Genomic DNA, 17,491 nt, shown 5'->3' with positions numbered 1-17,491 from the left:
TGGCCACCAGTACTACTGCTGCCACCATTGCTGGAGTGATTGCCACCTGCCAGACATTGGACTAGGTGCTTTGAATTATCTGTCTCATTTAATGCTCACGACACTGAATATAGGTATTTTTAAATCTATTGTACATAATTTTAAAAGGCTTAGATTTGGTTTATTTATTTATTTATTTTTGAGACAGAGTCTTGCTCTGTCTCACCCAGGCTGGAGTGCAGTGGCGCGATCTTGGCTCACTGCAGCCTCCACCTCCTGGGTTCAAGCGATTCTCCTGTCTCAGCCTCCTGAGTAACTGGGACTACAGGTGCCCGCCACCACAACTGGCTAATTTTGTATTTTTAGTAGAGACAAGGTTTCACCATGTTGGCCAGGCTGGTGTCGAACTCCTGACATCAGGTGATTCACCTGCCTCGGCCTCCCAAAGTGCTAGGATTACAGGTGTGAGCCACTGCACCCAGTCCTAAAAGGCTTGTAACTTGTAATTTGTAACTTGTCCAAAGCATAGCTGTTTTCAGTGACAGAGCCTGGATCTGAACACAGCTCTTCACAGCTCCTGTTCTTTCCACTGAGCCATGTTGCCTCTCCTATTTCTTTTTTTTTTCAGCAAAATAATTTTATTTCCTAACATATGGTAACATATACATCCAATATATGCTCCCCTTGCACATCTATTCACAAGTGACTTCCAAATGACAACTGCCTTGATATTTAAGCATGTGCTAAAAAGTTCTCTTAGTTGAGATATGAAAAATGCTTTGGATGGATAACATTCTGAGTACATTGGATTGGTCACAGCGGAATTTACTTAGATGAGTTCTACAAATTTAAAGCTTTGAAAAGCTACTACTTTTACATCTAATACACCCAGATGAACACGATGCAGCAACATCAGCTTGTATTCCAGAGAAATGTCATTAGTTTTTCTGGTGATGGAACCACTTGTCCACGTCTGTTGGTACTGTGCAGGCAGATTCACAGGGTGGTGGCAAAGCATCCACAATGGCTCTGGCAGCATCGGGATCACACTTGAACGGGCTCTCAGACACAATTGTGTTCATGCAACTGATTCCTTTTCCATTCGTTTTCTTAGTCCCTAATGCTTTCCAATGGTCATGAGTGCTTTTAATAATATCAATTGCAAAGTCCTTGTCTTTAAATTCTGCATTAAAAGCAAACTCATTTTCTGGTTTTCCATCAGGAACCTTATTCCTTCTAAACCAGTCCACAGCAGCCTCTAAGTAGCCGGGTTTCAGCCGTTTGACATCATTGATATCATTATAATTGGCCGCATCGGGATCATCCACATTAATGGCAATGACTTTCCAGTCGGTTTCCCCTTCGTCAATCATAGCCAATATGCCCAGAACTTTCACACCAATTATTTCACCTCTTGCACATACCTTGCTTCCAATTTCACACACATCAATTGGGTCATTGTAATCACAACAGCCAGTATGTTTATCATTGTGCCCTGGGTCTTCCCAAGTCTGAGGGATGGCACCATAGTTCCAGATATATCCTTTATACAGGAACAAATTCGCAACATAGCGAAGTTTTCTTTTTTTCACGTCTTGTTTAATGGGGTTTAAAGGGTCCTTTGTAGCAATCTCCATTTTTGCATTAGACCACCGTGGTACTTCAACTACCATGTGGAACACATCCTTATCTGCATAAATTGGAATATCATGAAATATATTCAGTGGAGAGATATATTGTCCTTTCTCATTTTTGAGGAAGACTCGGTACTCCAGGGAGAAGGGTGCAGCGTGCTCCTTGGTGCCGAAGTCGCTCATGGTGCTGGAGTCCAGCTGCCACCACTACCACAGAGCCACCAGCCCACACGTGGCGCCGACTGACAGCCTCTCCTATTTCAAGAAATAAGTCAGCATACAAAGAATCCTAAATTACACACAACTTCACAAGATTCAGACATCATCTGCTGCATAAGATGAGACCTTTAAAAGCCTATTCTAGAACTAGCCACCCTCTTGCTAAGAATAAATTGGAAAGTGGTTGATTTAGTGTTTTTCCGTTTTTTTTTTTTTGAGACAGTCTCGCTCTGTCACCCAGGCTGGAGTGCAGTGGTGCAATCTCAGCTCACTGCAAGCTCCGCCTCCTAGGTTCATGCCATTCTCCTGCCTCAGCCTTCCGAGTAGCTAGGACTACAGGCGCCCGCCACCACCCCCAGCTAATTTTTTTTGTATTTTTAGTAGAGACGGGGTTTCACCGTGTTAGCCAGGATGGTCTTGATCTCCTGACCTCGTGATCCGCCCGCCTCGGCCTTCCAAAGTGCTGGGATTACAGGCGTGAGCCAACGCACGCGGCCTCTTTTTTTTTTTTTTTTTTGAGACAGAGTCTCGCTCTGTCACCCAGGCTGGAGTGTAGTGGTGTGATCTTGGCTCACTGCAAGCTCCACCTCCTGGATTCATGCCATTCTCCTGCCTCAGCCTCCTGAATAGCTGGGACTACAGGCACTCGCCACCACGCCTGACTAATTGTTGTATTTTTTTTTTTGTTAGTGGAGATGGGGTTTCGCTGTGTTAGCCAGGATGGTCTTGATCTCCTGACCTCATGATCCTCCCGCCTCGGTCTCCCAAAGTGCTGGGATTACAGGTGTGAGCTGCCGCGCCCGGCCAATTTAGTTATTTCTGATGGGCAAAGAACATTTTCATATCTGTGCATGTTTTTGTAATTATGGTGTTCAGATAATAAATCTACCTTATATAGCTGTTTAAATTTGGATGGCCTGCTTTTCTCATGAGGACTTTCTCATGGATCAAACTTTCAATAAACATTCAATTGTATATGAATATAATAAATACTGTTTTTGGAAGGATACAAAAGAAACTGGAAACAGTACCTCTGGAGAGAACTGAGTGACTGAGACTCAAGGTGACAAAGAAACATACTTTTCACCATCTACTTTTTTGTTTTACCTTTTAATTTTGTACCATATATAAGCACTACTTATCTAATTAAAAAAATACCAGTTTAAAAGGACAATGAACAAGACTCTGGTAAACTATCAGATAGGAACTGCTCAAAGTCTGCAGCATCAGCAGAGAATAGTGGACTCTTGGTTAGTAGGGTTCTGTCTGGTTCCTGGAAGGTTCAATTACTTGCTCATCCAACTCACGTCAAAAGTTCTGTGGCTTCTGGGTGTGGTGGTTCATGCCTGTAATCCCAGCACTTTGGGAGGCCGAGGCAAGTGAATTGCTTGAGCCCAGGAGTTGAAGACCATCCTAGGTAACGTGGCGAAAACTCGTCTTTACAAAAACCACAAAAACTAGCTGGGAGTGGTAGCATGTGCCTGTATAGTCCCAGTTACTTGGGAGGCTGAGGTGGGAGGATGGCTTGAGCCTGGGAGGCAGAGATTGCAGTGACCTGAAACCATGCCACTGCTCTCCAGCCTAGGCGACACAGCAAAACCTTGTCTGAAAAAAAAAAATTATGTGGCTGAACATCTCTCATGCCTATGCAATGTGAAAGCAGACATTCAAAAGCAGTTATCTGAAGTTTAAAAGTTTAGCATCTTCCGAGAATAGCAGAAGGGAACCACTCAAGGGAATGGACATCTGCAAATGTGATGAAAAGGTCAGTAGAAAACTGTATAATTCATTCATTCCAGAAAACAAGCTAATACCCCATGGCCTGAACTTTGATAGGCAGGCCCACCCATCTGTCATTCTCCAATCCTCATTTCCTGCAGCAGCCCAAACACATCACTGTTGCCCTTAAACCTTCCCTTTTTTTCAAGAATCAGTATTTGTCTCAACTCCCTGGAGAAAAACTTTTCTCTATGTTTCTGTGAACAAACTCCATTGCCAATCCCCTTTAAGACAATAGCTAAAACTTCCTGAGCACTCTGTGCTTTACACACAGTATCTCAAGTAATAAGTCTGACAACTCTATGAAGTAAGTACTAATTTTATCTCCATTTTATAAATGACAAACCTGAGGCCCAGAGAGGTTAAGCAGTTTGCCCAAGGTCACACAGCTAGGAAATGACAGAGCTAAGATTAGAACTCAACTTGAGGCCTAGTTCCTGCTCTTGATTGTGCATTATTATTATCAGCCTGGCTCAGTATAAGCAGTGTGGTATGATTTGGATACCTACAGGGGGATTGCAGCTCTCAAAGCTTTTATTGGTCATTTTTCTTGGAATAAGTTGCTGAAAACAAGCCAAGTCTGATTCCTAGATGATATCATAACTTAAATTGACTAATGAAAGTAATGGCTGGAGCCTGGAGCTCAGACCAGGTATCAGACTATAGAGTAAGGAGCTGTGAGTTTAGTATGAAATCTGACTTTCATGCAACTCTTAGAGTCCTAAAATACGTATTGGTTGAGAACGAAGACAATAATCAAATTAGAAAATATAAATTTCAGAATTTACTAGTTAACCTACTCATTATACTCATTAGATACATAGCTCAGCATGTTAATGATTACACAGCTGCTGTATGGTGGGCACCTACTCTGTTTTATTTATTTGTTATTTTATTTTTGAGGCAGGGTTCCGCTCTGTTGCCCGGGCTGGAGTGCAGTGTCATCATGGCTCACTGCAGTCTTGACCTTCTGAGTTCAAACAATCCTCCCCACCTCAGCTTCCTGGGTAGCTGGGACTACAGGCATGGGCCACCACACCTGGCTAGTTTTTAAATTATTTTGTCGATATGGGGTCTCGCTATGTTACGCGGGCTGATCTGAAACTCCTGGGCTCCAGCAATCTTTCCACCTCGGGCTTCCAAAGTGCTGGGATTACAAGCGTGAGCCACTGTGCCTGGCAGCTTTTTACACAGATAGAAAAACAGAGAATCAGAAAAATGACCTCCCAAGGACAAGAGCAGGATTTGAACCCAAATCTGTCTGACTCCAGGGACAGGACAGTATCTGTCTACCTTGTATCAGTGAGTTCAGTGTATCAATGCCAAGTCAGAGAGCTCATCTTGAGTTTTGTGGTTTTTGAACGCACGATTTTTTTTTTTTTGAGATGGAGTCTCGCTCTGTCTCCCAGGCTAGAGTGCAGTTGTGCAATCTTGGCTCACTGCAACCTCCGCCTCCCGGGTTCAAGCGATTCTCGTGCCTCAGCCTCCTAAGTAGCTGGGATTCAGGCGCGTGCCACCACACCCAGCTAATTTTTGTATTTTTAGTAGAGACAGGGTTTCACTATGTTGGCCAGGCTGGTCTCGAACTACTGACCTCAAGTGATCCGCCCACCTTGGCCTCCCAAAGTGCTGGGGTTACAGGTGTGAGCCACTGCGCCCTGCCACACTCACTGATTTCTTTTCTGAAAAATAATTGCCTCTTTGAGTGCAGAGTGAATGTCAGAATTGGACATATCAGTAAACTGAACAATGATAGTGAAATTAACATTTGTATACTCATAGCTTTCAAAGAGTACTCAGAAATGGCCCATCTGATCTTGCCATCTTATCTTTGCATTTTCGATGAGATAGGAAGGCAGAGCAGGTATTATCATCTGTTTAGAAGTCCAGAGATGAGTAACTTGCTCAAAGGCTAACTGCCCAGTGGCAGAGTTGGATTAGACATGGACAGTTGGTGATAATGCTTTTCTAAGTAGCACTACTGGCTGCAAACACATAGGTTCTTGTCTGTTTCACATAAATGTCCAGTCTCTTATCAGACTCCAGTGAAAGGCTGACAAGAGTGAAGGAAGGAAGACTAAAGATAAGTGGCTAATGTGGGAAGTGAATGGCCTTTTGATGCAGTCAGGCTCAGGTTCAAATCTTGGCTTCATTTCTTATGCTGTGATTTGGACAGTTAACCTAAGTTTGTTTTCTTCATCAGTCAAAATGGGAAACAACACTGATTCAATTAACATTTATTAAGAAACTCCAGTGTGTCAGATAAGCCATTACTAGAAAGTCATAAAAGGCTGTTTGATATATTTTAATCAATACATTATTATTTTTTAGGCTAGTCATGGTGGCTCATGTCTAATTCCAGCACTTTGGGAGGCCAAGGCAGGAGAATCACTTGAGGCCAGGAATTTGAGACCAGCCTGGGTAACATACTGAGACTCCCATCTCTACAAAAAAATTTAAATATTAGCTGGGTGTGGTGGCACATGCCTGTAGTCCCAGCTACTTGGGAGGCTGAGGTGGGAGGATCACTTGAGCCTGGGCTGTCAAGGCTGCAGTGAGCTGAGATCACACCACTGCACTCCAACCTGGGTGACAGAACAAGACCCTCTCTTTAAAAAAAATTTTTTTGTGTTTTTTTTAGTACAGGTGCAGTGGCTCATGCCTGTTAATTGCAGCACTTTGAGAGGCTGAGGTGGGCGGATCATTTGAGGTCAGGAGTTCGATACCAACCTGGCCAACATGGGGAAACCCCGTGGTGGCGCAGGCCTGTAATCCCAGCTACTTGAGAGGCTGAGGCAGGAGGTTCACTTGAACCCGGGAGGTGGAGGTTGCAGTGAGCTGAGATAGCGCCACCGCACTCCAGCCTAAGCAAGACGGAGACTCCGTCTCAAAAAAAAAGTATTTTTTTTTCCCACAGGGACAGAGGATTTTGGATGTGGCCCTGGAAATAACATTTTCTAAAAAATTTTATTCACTACATACCTCTCAAAGAAACTAAATCTTTTTTTCTAATTAAAAAAATTAATTTTTTTGTTTTTGTAGTGGTGGAGTCTCAGTAGTTAACCAGGCTGGTCTTACACTCCTGGGCTCAAGCCATCCTCCCACGAGTGTCCCAAAGTTCTGAGATTACAGGCATGAGTCACTGTGCCTGGCCAAAGGAACTAAATCTTCAAGATTTGAAAGTTAGACCAGGAGTCTAATGCGGAGGCCAATGGAGGCCAGGCAAGAAGCGTATGGGAGCAGAGCAGGTGGGATAGGGAACCACCAAGCCCTTGGCTGCACTTCACACTGTAAAACAGGGAGAGCCCCGTGGAGCCAGGTGAAGCAGGTGATTCTCTGTGGAGTCTCCCACATTTTAAATGTTGGAAATTTTTTAAAATTATAAAATATAGTGAAAAACAGTATCTCAGTTAAATCTTTGCTGTAGGCTGCCAGTTTCTCAAGTTAGTTCCAGAGGAAAAGGGGCTTTTTAGTCACATGAAAATGGCAATTGCAAAGTCAAAACTTTGGGAAGATAAGCCTGTTCGGGAGCTGCACTTGATTTGGTTTGGTTGGCACTTGGAGAGAAAGCTGGGGAAACACAAGTCAGGAGGCCAGAGAGCAATCTGTCAGGCCTGAGATGTGACAGTGCACATTACAACTGCTACTGAGTGGGGCAAATCCCTGCGTCAAGGACCAGAGCATGGTGGCTCATGCCTGTAATCCCAACACTTTGAGAGGCCAAGGCAGGAGGATCATTTGAGCCTAGGAGTTCAGGACCAGCCTGGGCAAGATGAAGAGGCCTGTCTATATAGGACTAGAGCCCTGCCCTTTCTACTTCATCAGCACAAGAGTCCAGGCAAGAGGAGGGCCATTTAACCCTACCCCTGCGATTTTGCTGTTCCACACATTACATAGGAAAAGACTGGCAAGGGGAATTGATAGTAAGTGGAATTTATTTATAAAACAATGCAAATACTATTTGGAATTAGGAAGCATTTCCCATTTTTATTCATAAAATTATTAATTAAAATTGCAAAAGTAGATTTACAGAGCCACAGGTAACAAAACAGGAAATGAAATGTTTCAGAGACATTCCAAAAAGTTCAAAAGAAATACACACTAGCCTCAAAAATCTCCGGTTAAACTGTGATTGCACAACAGGTTCTATTTATTCCTGCATTTTCTCAATAAGTTCTTCTTTATATTTGCCTTTCTCTTTTCCAACTTGTCGAGACTTGGCTTTGCGTTCAAGAATTTTTTTCCGATCCTTGTCTAGTTTTAGCCTGGTGATAACCACCTGTCGGGAGTGAGAAAACAGATCTTTATTTCCGCATCCTCACCAGCTATTGAGCAATACAGACATCATAAGTTAAGTAAGACCTCAGCCATTCAGCTTTTAAGGAACTGAAACTCTGGAAGGAAAACAGACCCTATAACACAATACAAAATAGGAACACAAAGGAGAAATAGCATGTTCCACTAGGTAGGCATGAGGGCTACAGGAAGATATATTCTCTCTTATTCCTCTGAATATTATGTGGTAGGGGAAGTGATGTCTGGAACACTTGGAAGCCTCTTGCAACCAGCTTAAAGACATAGCCATCGGCCGGGTGCGGTGGCTAACACCTGTAATCTCAGCACTTTGGGAGGCTGAGGCGGGAGGATCATGAGGTCAGGAGATCGAGACCATCCTGGCCAACATGGTGAAACTCCATCTCTACTAAAAAATAAAAATTAGCTGGGCGTGGTGGTGTGTGCCTGTAGTCCCAGCTACTTGGGAGGCTGAGGCAGGAGAATCACTTGAACCCAGGAGGTGGAGCTTGCAGTGAGCCGAGATCGCGCCACTGCATTCCAGCCTGGTGACAGAGCAAGTGTCTGTCTCAAAAAAAAAAAAAAAAAAAAAAAGACACAGCCATCACCAAGAAAGGCAAAACAGAAAAGAGAAGAAAAATCTGGATCCTTGATGATATCACAAAGCTACTGAATCACTCAAGTCCACCTGGCCTGCCTCAGCCAACTGTGCAGGGAGTACCAGAACACCAATAACTTTTAACAGTATTGACACACTCCATGGCTGCTATTGCCACTCAGTCCTTGACCATACCTTGCTTGGGTGAATGCCCACGTGGACGGTTGTGCCGTTGGCCTTCTCACGCTGCACCCGCTCGATGTAGATGACATATTTCTTTCTGTACACCTGGACTACTTTGCCAATTTGCTGACCTTTGTAGTGTCCTCGAACTACCTAAGAGAAAATACAAAAGAGAATCCCCCTCCATTTGTAGTGCATGATCATAATGAAGAAGCTAACCATCAGGAACACATGGGCTAAACATATAACTCTGTCAAAAGCAGCTTAATCCTGGCAGTCAAAAATTAGCTACTTTTCTGATGTAAATCTGTGCTGTGTTATGGTTGGGTGGAGATTTTTTACCTGGATCCCACAGAAATGTGCAATATGAGCTTTAGAGAAAAAAGGAGAATACAAAACTACATATAGAATATACTCTGAAGGTATGGTCAAGGACTGAGTGGCAATAGCAGCCATGGAGTGTGTCAATACTGTTAAAAGTTATTGGTGTTTTGGTACTCCCTGCACAGTTGGCTGAGGCAGGCCAGGTGGACTTGATTGATTCAGTAGTATATTCTGATGTCAAGTATCCCTTATTCGAAATGCTTGAGACCACAAGTGTTTTGGATTTAGGGTTTTTGGGATTTTGGAATATCTGCATTACTAGCTAAGCACCCCAAATCTGAAAATCTGAAATCCCAAAAGCTCCAAAGAGCACTTCGTTTGACCATCACGTTGACAAAGTTTCAGATTTTGGAGCATTCTGAATTTGAGATACTCAAACTATATGTGTGTATGTATATATATAATATATATTACATATGTGCATATATATGTATATGTATTTATATGTAATATATACATATATGTATCATATACATACATATATTTATATATAAATATATGTATACATATACATATATAAATATATGTATACATATACATATATAAATATATGTATACATATACATATATAAATATATGTATACATATACATATATAAATATATGTATACATATACATATATAAATATATGTATACATATACATATATAAATATATGTATACATATACATATATAAATATATGTATACATATACATATATGTACTTATATATGTATACATAAACACACACATTTCATATATATAGCATGACACAGTGGGATAAAATATATATATAAATATTGGTAACAGCTGCCATTAGGCAGGAAGTAGGATTACAGATGACTGTTTTTCAGATTTATATTCTTCTAAATTTCAACATTTCTAAATTTAATACAAATATTTTAAAGTCAGAAAAAAAAGTTAAAATCTCACAGACTGTTTTACTGTACTAAAAATCTACTCTATTCAAAAACCAACTAGATTAGGGTTTCCTTGAAAGCAAGAGTTTATTTATTTATTTATTTATTTTTGACACGGAGTCTCACTCTGTTCCCCCAGGCTGGAGTGCAGTGGCATGATCTTGGCTCAACCTCCACCTCCCAGGTTCAAGTGATTCTCCTGCCTCAGCCTCCCAAGTAGCTGGGATTATAGGCGTGCGCCAGCAGGCCTGGCTAATTTTTGTATTTTTAGTAGAGACCGTGTTTTGCTATATTGGCCAGGCTGGTCTCGAACTCCTGACCTCAAGTGATCTGCCTGCCTCGGCCTCCCAAAGTGCTGGGATTACAGGTGTGAGCCACCATGCCCAGCTGCAAGAGCTTATTTAACACCATGCATGGGGGCCGAGCACAGTGGCTCACACCTGTAATCCCAGCACTTTGGGAGGCCAAAGCGGGTGGATCATGAGGTCAAGAGATCGAGAACATCCAGGGCAACATGGTGAAACCCTATCTCTACTAAAAATACAAAAATTAGCTGGGCATGGTGGTGGGCACCTGTAGTCCCAGCTACTCGGGGGGCTGAGGCAGGAAAATCACTTGAACCTGGAAGGCGGAGGTTGCAGTGAGCCGAGATGGTGCCACTGCACTCCAGCCTGGCGACAGAGTGAGACTCCGTCTCAAAAAAAAAAAAAAAACACCAGGTACGATGCGACTCTGATTAATAAGCATAGAGGAAATACCATATATAAAGAACTAGAGAACCCCAATACTCCTAAAATGTCTACGTATAGCTTGTTCAGCTTACTTTCCAAGGCAATTTTTAGGTTGAAGAGGACAATCATATCTCAATGAAAAATCTACCACAGACTACATGACCAGAGACTCTCCGGACACACCTGGAAGAAGTCTTGTAAACTACCATCAAGACTGAAGAAAGATACACACATATACAATTTTTTTAAGAGATGAGGTTTCACCATGCTGCCCAGGCTGGTCTCAAACACCTGAGCTCAAGAGATCCACCCACCTTGGCCTTCCAAAGTGCTGGGATTACATGTGTGAGCCACTGCACCTGGCCAAGACTGAAGAAAGATCTTAGGCTGGGCATGGTGGTTCACACCTGTAATCCTGGCACTTTAGGAAGCTGAGGCAGGTGGACGGCTTGAGCCCGGGAGTTGGAGACCAGCCGAGGCAACATAGCAAGACCCTGTCTCTACAGAAAAAAAAAAAAAAAAAGTTAGCCAGACACGGTGGCATGCACCTATGGTCCCAGCTACTCGGGAGGCTGAGGTGGGAGGATCACTTGAACCCAGGAGGTTGAGGCTGCAGCAACCTGTTTTTGCATCACTGTACTCCAGCCTGGGCGACAGAGTGAGACCCTGTCTCAAAATAAAATAAAATTAAAAATTAATTTAAAAAGTTTTTAAAAAGAGAAATGGACAACCTCTGGATTGAAGAGGAAGATAGGAGACAGGATAAGACTAAATCGACTGGTCAACTAGACTAGAGAGGTGAGGATGAAGAGGGAAGGATGATACTCAGAGTCTGGCTTGGGCAACCAGGTGGATGGAAATGCCATTGCCAGATGCAGAGAACATAGGGGAAGCCTCGTATTTTAGGAGGAAATAGTTTAGTTTGGAACATGCTAAATTTGAAGCATCTGGGGACATTCTAATAGAGAATTCAGACACAGCTGGAATGCCAACTGGGCCAGCAATAGAGACGTGGGAGTCATCCAGAGATGCAATCAGAAGCTTCATTTTGCTCAAGGAGCTGATGGTATGAGAAAAGGGCAGAACATACACATGTGAGAAAAGCCAGCATTTTGAAAGAGCTTGTGAGAGATTAATGTGGCCAGAGAGAATGGGAAATCATGCAAGTGTGGTGTTACAGCAGCCAAAAGAAGAATGTCAAGTTCTGTGGGACTATCAAGTACACAGAGGATAAGGTATTTAACAGATCTGACAACAAGGTCATCACCAGTGGCTGTGGCTGGAATGCCTTCGGTGAGTGGTGGGATGGAAGCCATTTACAGTAAAGTGATGAATGTACCAGGTGAGAAGGTGAAGGTGAGAAAAGACAGTCCAAAGGAGCTTGGCTCTGAAGATGAGAAGGGGATAGATGTTTGAGGGGGATAGAAAGCTAAGGGAACTTTTTTTTTTTATTTTTAAAGAAGGGAAAACATGATTGTGTTTAAATGCTGATGGGAAGGAACAAGTATGGAGGAAAAGGGTAAAAGAAACTACAGAGAAAGAAGATAAGGGACCAAAAAAGCTCCAAGAGAAGAATGGAGCAGCACCCAGCGGCAGATGGATTAGGCTTAGGCAGAAATAGGGATATTTCTTTTTTTTTGAGACAGAGACTTGCTGTGTTACCCATGCTGGAGTGCAGTGGCGTGATCTTGGCTCACCGCAACCTCCGCCTTCTGGGTTCAAGTGATATCTCATTGCCTCAGCCTCCCTTGTAGCTGGGATTACAGGCATGTGCCATCACGCCCAGCTAATCTTTGCATTTTTAGTAGAGATGGAATTTCGCCATGTTGGCCAGGCTGGTCTCGAACTCCTGGCCTCGAGCGATCCATCCATCTTATCTAGTCAAAAAATTTTTTTCATTCATTCAACAAATATTGACCCTTCTCCTCTCCAAGTGTCAGGCTCTGCACTGAGGTCAGACAACAAACAAGATGAACTCTCTGGTTTCATGGAGCTTAGCCTGATGGCCAGTAAGCAGTTAATGAGTACATATACAAATACATGACCACTAACTGGAATAAGTCACATAGGAACTTACTGGGATGATTAAAAATGGTCTTTTTAATGGTCTAATCATAATTAGGGTAATGGCTATTTGGTTTTACATCTGCCAAAACTGACCTGTGCATTTTACTGTGTGTAAATTATGCCTCCATTAAAAATAAAATGATTTCAAATTGTGCTTACTGCTACGAAGAAAAAATAAAGAATGCTATGCTATAATATTGGTTAAAGGATCTGGGAAGGCTTCTCTGAGGAATGGACATTTAAGGTAAGACCTGAAAAATTAGGAGTTAGCTAGGTAAAGGAGAGAAGGAAGAGCACTCCAGGCAGAGGGAACATTCCAGCGGGAGAAAAGATCAAGGTGTATTTAAAGACCCCAGAAGCCCAGTGTGCTTAAAGTGTAGAGTATATGGGGGTTAGGAGGAGATGAGGTTGGAGAAGTAGACCAGGATTGGCCCATACAGGGTCTTAAGTCCATGATTTTAGATTTTTTTTTTTTTTTTGAGACCGAGTTTCACTCTGTTGCCCAGGCTGGAGTGCAGTGGCACAATCTTGGCTCACTGCAACCTCTACTTCCTAGGTTAAAGCGATTCCCCTGCCTCAGCCTCCCAAGTAGTTGGGATTACAGGTGTGTACCACCACACCTGGCTAATTTTTGTATTTCTAGTAGAGACGGGGTTTCACCATGTTGGCCAGGCTGGTCTCGAACTCCTGACCTCAGGTGATCCACCCACCTCAGCCTCCCAAAGTGTTGGGATTACAGGCATGAGCCACCGTGCCTGGCCATGATTTTAGATTTTATAAGCATATCAGGCACCATTGGTAAGCACCTGGCTAACTCCTCATTTTTCAGGCCTTCTCTTAAATTTATTAGTTCCTCAGAGAAGCCTTCCCAGGTCCTTTAATCAATATCATAGCATCCTTTATATTTTCTTCATAGCAATGAACACAATTTGAAATCATTTTATTTTTAACTGAGGCATCATTTACATACAGTAAAATGCACAGGTCAGTTTGGCAGATATAAAACTGCCAAAGGATTTTTGTTTTTTCTTTTTTGAGACAAAGTCTTACTCTGTCACCCAGGCTGGACTGCAGTGGCGCGATCTTGGCTCATTGGAAGCTCCGCCTCCCGGGTTCACGCCATTCTCCTGCCTCAGCCTCCCAGGTAGTTGGGACTACAGGCACCCACCACCACGCTCAGCTAATTTTTTATATTTTTAGTAGAGACAGGTTTCACCGTGTTAGCCAGGATGGTCTCAATCTCCTGACCTCATGATCTGCCTGCCACAGCCTCCCAAAGTGCTGGGCTTACAGGTGTGAGCCACTGTGCCTGGCCGTTTTTTTTTGTTGTTGTTGTTGTTGTTTTTGAGACAGAGTCTCACTCTGTCACCCAGGCTGGAGTGCAATGGCACAATCTTGGTTCACTGCAACCTCTGCCTCCCAGGTTCAAGCGATTGTCATGCTTCAGCCTCCCGAGTAGCTGGGATTACAGGTGTGTACCACCATGCCTGGCTAATTTTTTGTAATTTTAGTAGAGATGGAGTTTCACCATGTTTCCCAGGCTGGTCTCAAACTCCTGAGCTCAGGGGATCCACCTGCCTCGGCCTCCCAAGCTGCTAGGATTACAGGCGTGGGCCATCATGCTCAGCCTGCCAAAGGTTTTAAATAGGACCTGATTTGCAAATAATACCACTCTGTGGAAAATGGACAAAGGTAAGAGAGAGAGCTGCAATGCTGCCTTGAACTGGACTGGAAATAGGTTCAAGACTTACTTTGGAGGTAGAATCAACAAGCCTTGATGGTAGATTACAAGAGGGGGTTAAGGAGCATTGTTAAAGATAACAAAGGTTTAGGGGCATATGCAACTGGGGAGATATAAATGGCACTTACTGGAGATGTGGAAGATGGGAGGAGAGTTGGATTCTGGAGGCAGTGAGAGTGTTAGGATCAAGAGTACTCTTAGATAAGAAGCTTGAAATGTCAATGGGCTGCCTAAATAGAGATGTTCAGTAGGTAGTCAGATCTATAGGTCTGTGTTATAGGTAGTCAGATCTATAGGTCTGTGTTATAGGTAGTCAGATATACAGGTTGTCTAAAGTGGTCTGGACTGGGATATAAAAGAGGGAGTTGTTAGCACACAGCAGACATTTAAAGCTCTAAGAATGGATTATTACCTATTCTTTACCTACGTCGAGAACACAGAGCAGAAAGAGATGCTAGATGTGTCCACTGGATTCAGTCATGAAGGGGTTATTAGTGATCTACGCCAAAGTAGTTTCTACAATGTAGTGGAGACAGGGAATAGACTGAAGAGTATCCAAGAGTGAATGGGAGATGAGGAAGTGTAGACAGCTCTCTTGAGGAGGTTGGTTATGAAGAGAGAACGAAGTGTAGTAGCTGGAAGGAAATGTGGGCTAGGGAAGTGAATCCAAATTTTCCAGCTCTCTTTGAAAATCCAAGAATCTAACAATGGGCCTGCATTTCCCCCAGGCATCAATGGGCTAAAGGTAGATGATTATATCTTATATGTGAGGCTTGAGCTTTCCAGTTTGCCATTTTCCATCCCTACCTATCCCCTCTAAGTGTTTGCAATTCCCCCATTCTAGAACATGTCTAATGGGAAGGATCCAGGAGAGAGGGGGTTGAAACTGCTGATCATACCTCTGAACTACTCTTTCCACTCTTCTTGTCACACTCCCGGCTTAACTCCACATTTTTTCCTCCTTAACATATCCCCAAACCTTCAAAGAGTCCCAGTGTCTCAGATGATATACCAAGCCTCACCACCTTACGTCATTTCATTCTCTAAGACAATAGCTCTTAACTGAGTGAGGGAAGAGTTGAGTTTGCCCCCCAGGGAGCATTTGGCAATATCTGGAAATATTTTTGCTTTTGTCACAACTGTGAAGGGAGGGAGTGCCACTGGCATCTAGTGGGGAGAGGCCAGGGACGCTGCTGAACATTCTACAATGCACAGGACAGCCCCCACCCCCCACCCCCAACAGTTATCCAGTCCAAGATCTCAATAGAGCTGAGGCTAGGAAACCCTGCTCTAAAACGTGATCTCCATGAGAACAAGGGCCTTGTCAATCTTGTCCTAGAACAATCTCTGGTAAGCGCTCCATAAATATTCCTTTGAGGAATGAATCTAGCCCCTGCTTATTTCACTCATATCCAACTCCCTTCCCTCCTCTCACGCATTCTAAGCTCCAATCACAGAGAACAGAGGGCTTGTACGTTCTCACATGGGCCAGTCTTTTAGAAATTATGAAAGAGTGACTCGCTGCATCTTTACCATTTCTCCTACGAAATCCAATGCTATCACATGGCCAGCTCCCACAAATCTCTGTCCATCAATCCCACTACACCCAAATATACTAAAACACTACTCTCACTGCAGCACTTTCCCCTACAGTCTGGTTCAACAAGCCACCTTGGGCAACAACACTTGGCAAACTAGCAGCCAGAAGGTTAAATCAAAAGTATTTTTGGTGGGGCACGGTGGCTCACACCTGTAATCCCAGTGCTTTGGGAGGCTGAGGTGGGAGGATCACTTGAGGCCAGGAGTTCCGAGACCAGCCTAGGCAACATAGCAAGACCCTATCTCTACAAAACAAACAAAAAAGCAGGTTTTTGCTTGGCTGACATACTGTTTTATTAAATTTTACTATTACTATTAAATAATTAAATGCTCTAAAGCGACGCAGGCACTCGCTGGTGGCTCTGAACCCTATCTCTGGCCTAACACATCTGAAGGGTCACACTACTTGCCAGAGTCCTGAGGCATGTGAGTCTGTGACTGCTCCACGCATGACGTTCTTAGGCAAAGGTGTCCAAGCGCCACTAGCGCCGGAGGGAGACGTACCTGGACCTCGTCGTCCTTGCGGATGGGCATGGAGCGGACATTGTACTTCTGCCGCAGCTCCTTGGAGAGCGGGGATGACATGATCTTCCTGCGCACGTGTGAGGGGGCATTGAAGTGCCGTTTGCGGTTTTTACTGCGGTCCGAAGTAACGAAGGGATTGAACTTCATGGTGACCCTCTACAAAGGGCGGAGAGAGACGGAATGAAGGGGTGCTCAGTGGGTTACAGGTGCCTGTTCTCGACGCAAGACACTCCTCCTCATCCCCCAACAAAGGCTCTACAGGGGAGGTAGCCTCTAAAAAGGCAACTGAGGGAGGAGAGAGAGATGCGACTGGTCTGACTATCACATAAAGTGAGACGTGGAGGTCGCATGCCTGTCTAAAGGGGTCGTGGGGGAGAGGGTGGCACTGGGACCTTGAGGCTGAGGAAGGAATGCTAGGGTTAGGCAGGAATGAGTGGTCGGGAGGTCACTCAAAGAGAACTGTGGGGTGACGTGTTCCCGCGACACATAGGGCAGGGTCTCACGGGGCGGTAGGTTTCAGAGCCCGAGAAAACTCCAACCTCCACTCACCCAGCTACCACCGGCTTCAGACCCTGAGTGCGCAGGGCCGGAAGTGAGTTTCCGTGCCGCGCAAGCGCAGAAAGACAGCGAAGCCCCATTTCCGTAGGAGCGAAGTAGAATGGCGCCCCCAGCGGCTTGGGGTGGGATCTCAGTGCCTCATTCCTAGGGGCCCCGGGAGGGCGATGCCAGTGAGTACAAGGGCCTACTTGTGTAGGGCCTGCGGTAGAGGCTTACTGGTGTTCTTTTTTTTTTTTGAGACGGAGTCTCGCTCTGTCGCCCAGGCTGGAGTGCAGTGGCGCGATCTCAGCTCACTGCAAGCT

At 44.1% G+C, this 17,491-nt stretch overlaps 2 protein-coding genes across 4 annotated transcripts; both read right to left on the bottom strand.

Annotated features, from left to right (window-relative positions):
* Window positions 1–590: 590 nt before the first annotated feature.
* Window positions 591–1,838, bottom strand: LOC100442029 (inorganic pyrophosphatase). The gene has a single exon (XM_009241290.4). The coding sequence runs from the start codon at window positions 1,794–1,796 to the stop codon at window positions 918–920; it is 879 nt and encodes a 292-aa protein (XP_009239565.3). The 5' UTR covers window positions 1,797–1,838; the 3' UTR covers window positions 591–917.
* A 5,733-nt stretch (window positions 1,839–7,571) lies between these two features.
* RPL26L1 (ribosomal protein L26 like 1) lies at window positions 7,572–17,226 on the bottom strand. 3 transcript variants are annotated; one of them, XM_024246879.3, is made up of 4 exons: window positions 17,181–17,226; window positions 16,611–16,787; window positions 8,698–8,838; window positions 7,572–7,890 (listed from the first exon to the last, which is right to left on the bottom strand). In XM_024246879.3, exons 2-4 carry the CDS (start codon window positions 16,776–16,778, stop codon window positions 7,762–7,764), a joined length of 438 nt encoding a protein of 145 aa, XP_024102647.1. In that variant the 5' UTR covers window positions 16,779–16,787; window positions 17,181–17,226; the 3' UTR covers window positions 7,572–7,761. The 3 variants fall into 3 exon arrangements, with proteins under 3 accessions (XP_024102647.1, XP_054412215.1, XP_054412216.1); XM_054556240.2 differs by having other exon boundaries at window positions 17,135–17,225; XM_054556241.2 differs by having other exon boundaries at window positions 17,024–17,198.
* Window positions 17,227–17,491: the final 265 nt, after the last annotated feature.

The sequence above is a fragment of the Pongo abelii genome, chromosome 4 (genome assembly GCF_028885655.2).
Source record: "Pongo abelii isolate AG06213 chromosome 4, NHGRI_mPonAbe1-v2.0_pri, whole genome shotgun sequence".
NCBI lineage: Eukaryota > Metazoa > Chordata > Mammalia > Primates > Hominidae > Pongo > Pongo abelii.
This window is presented reverse-complemented; position numbering and strand designations above follow the sequence as displayed.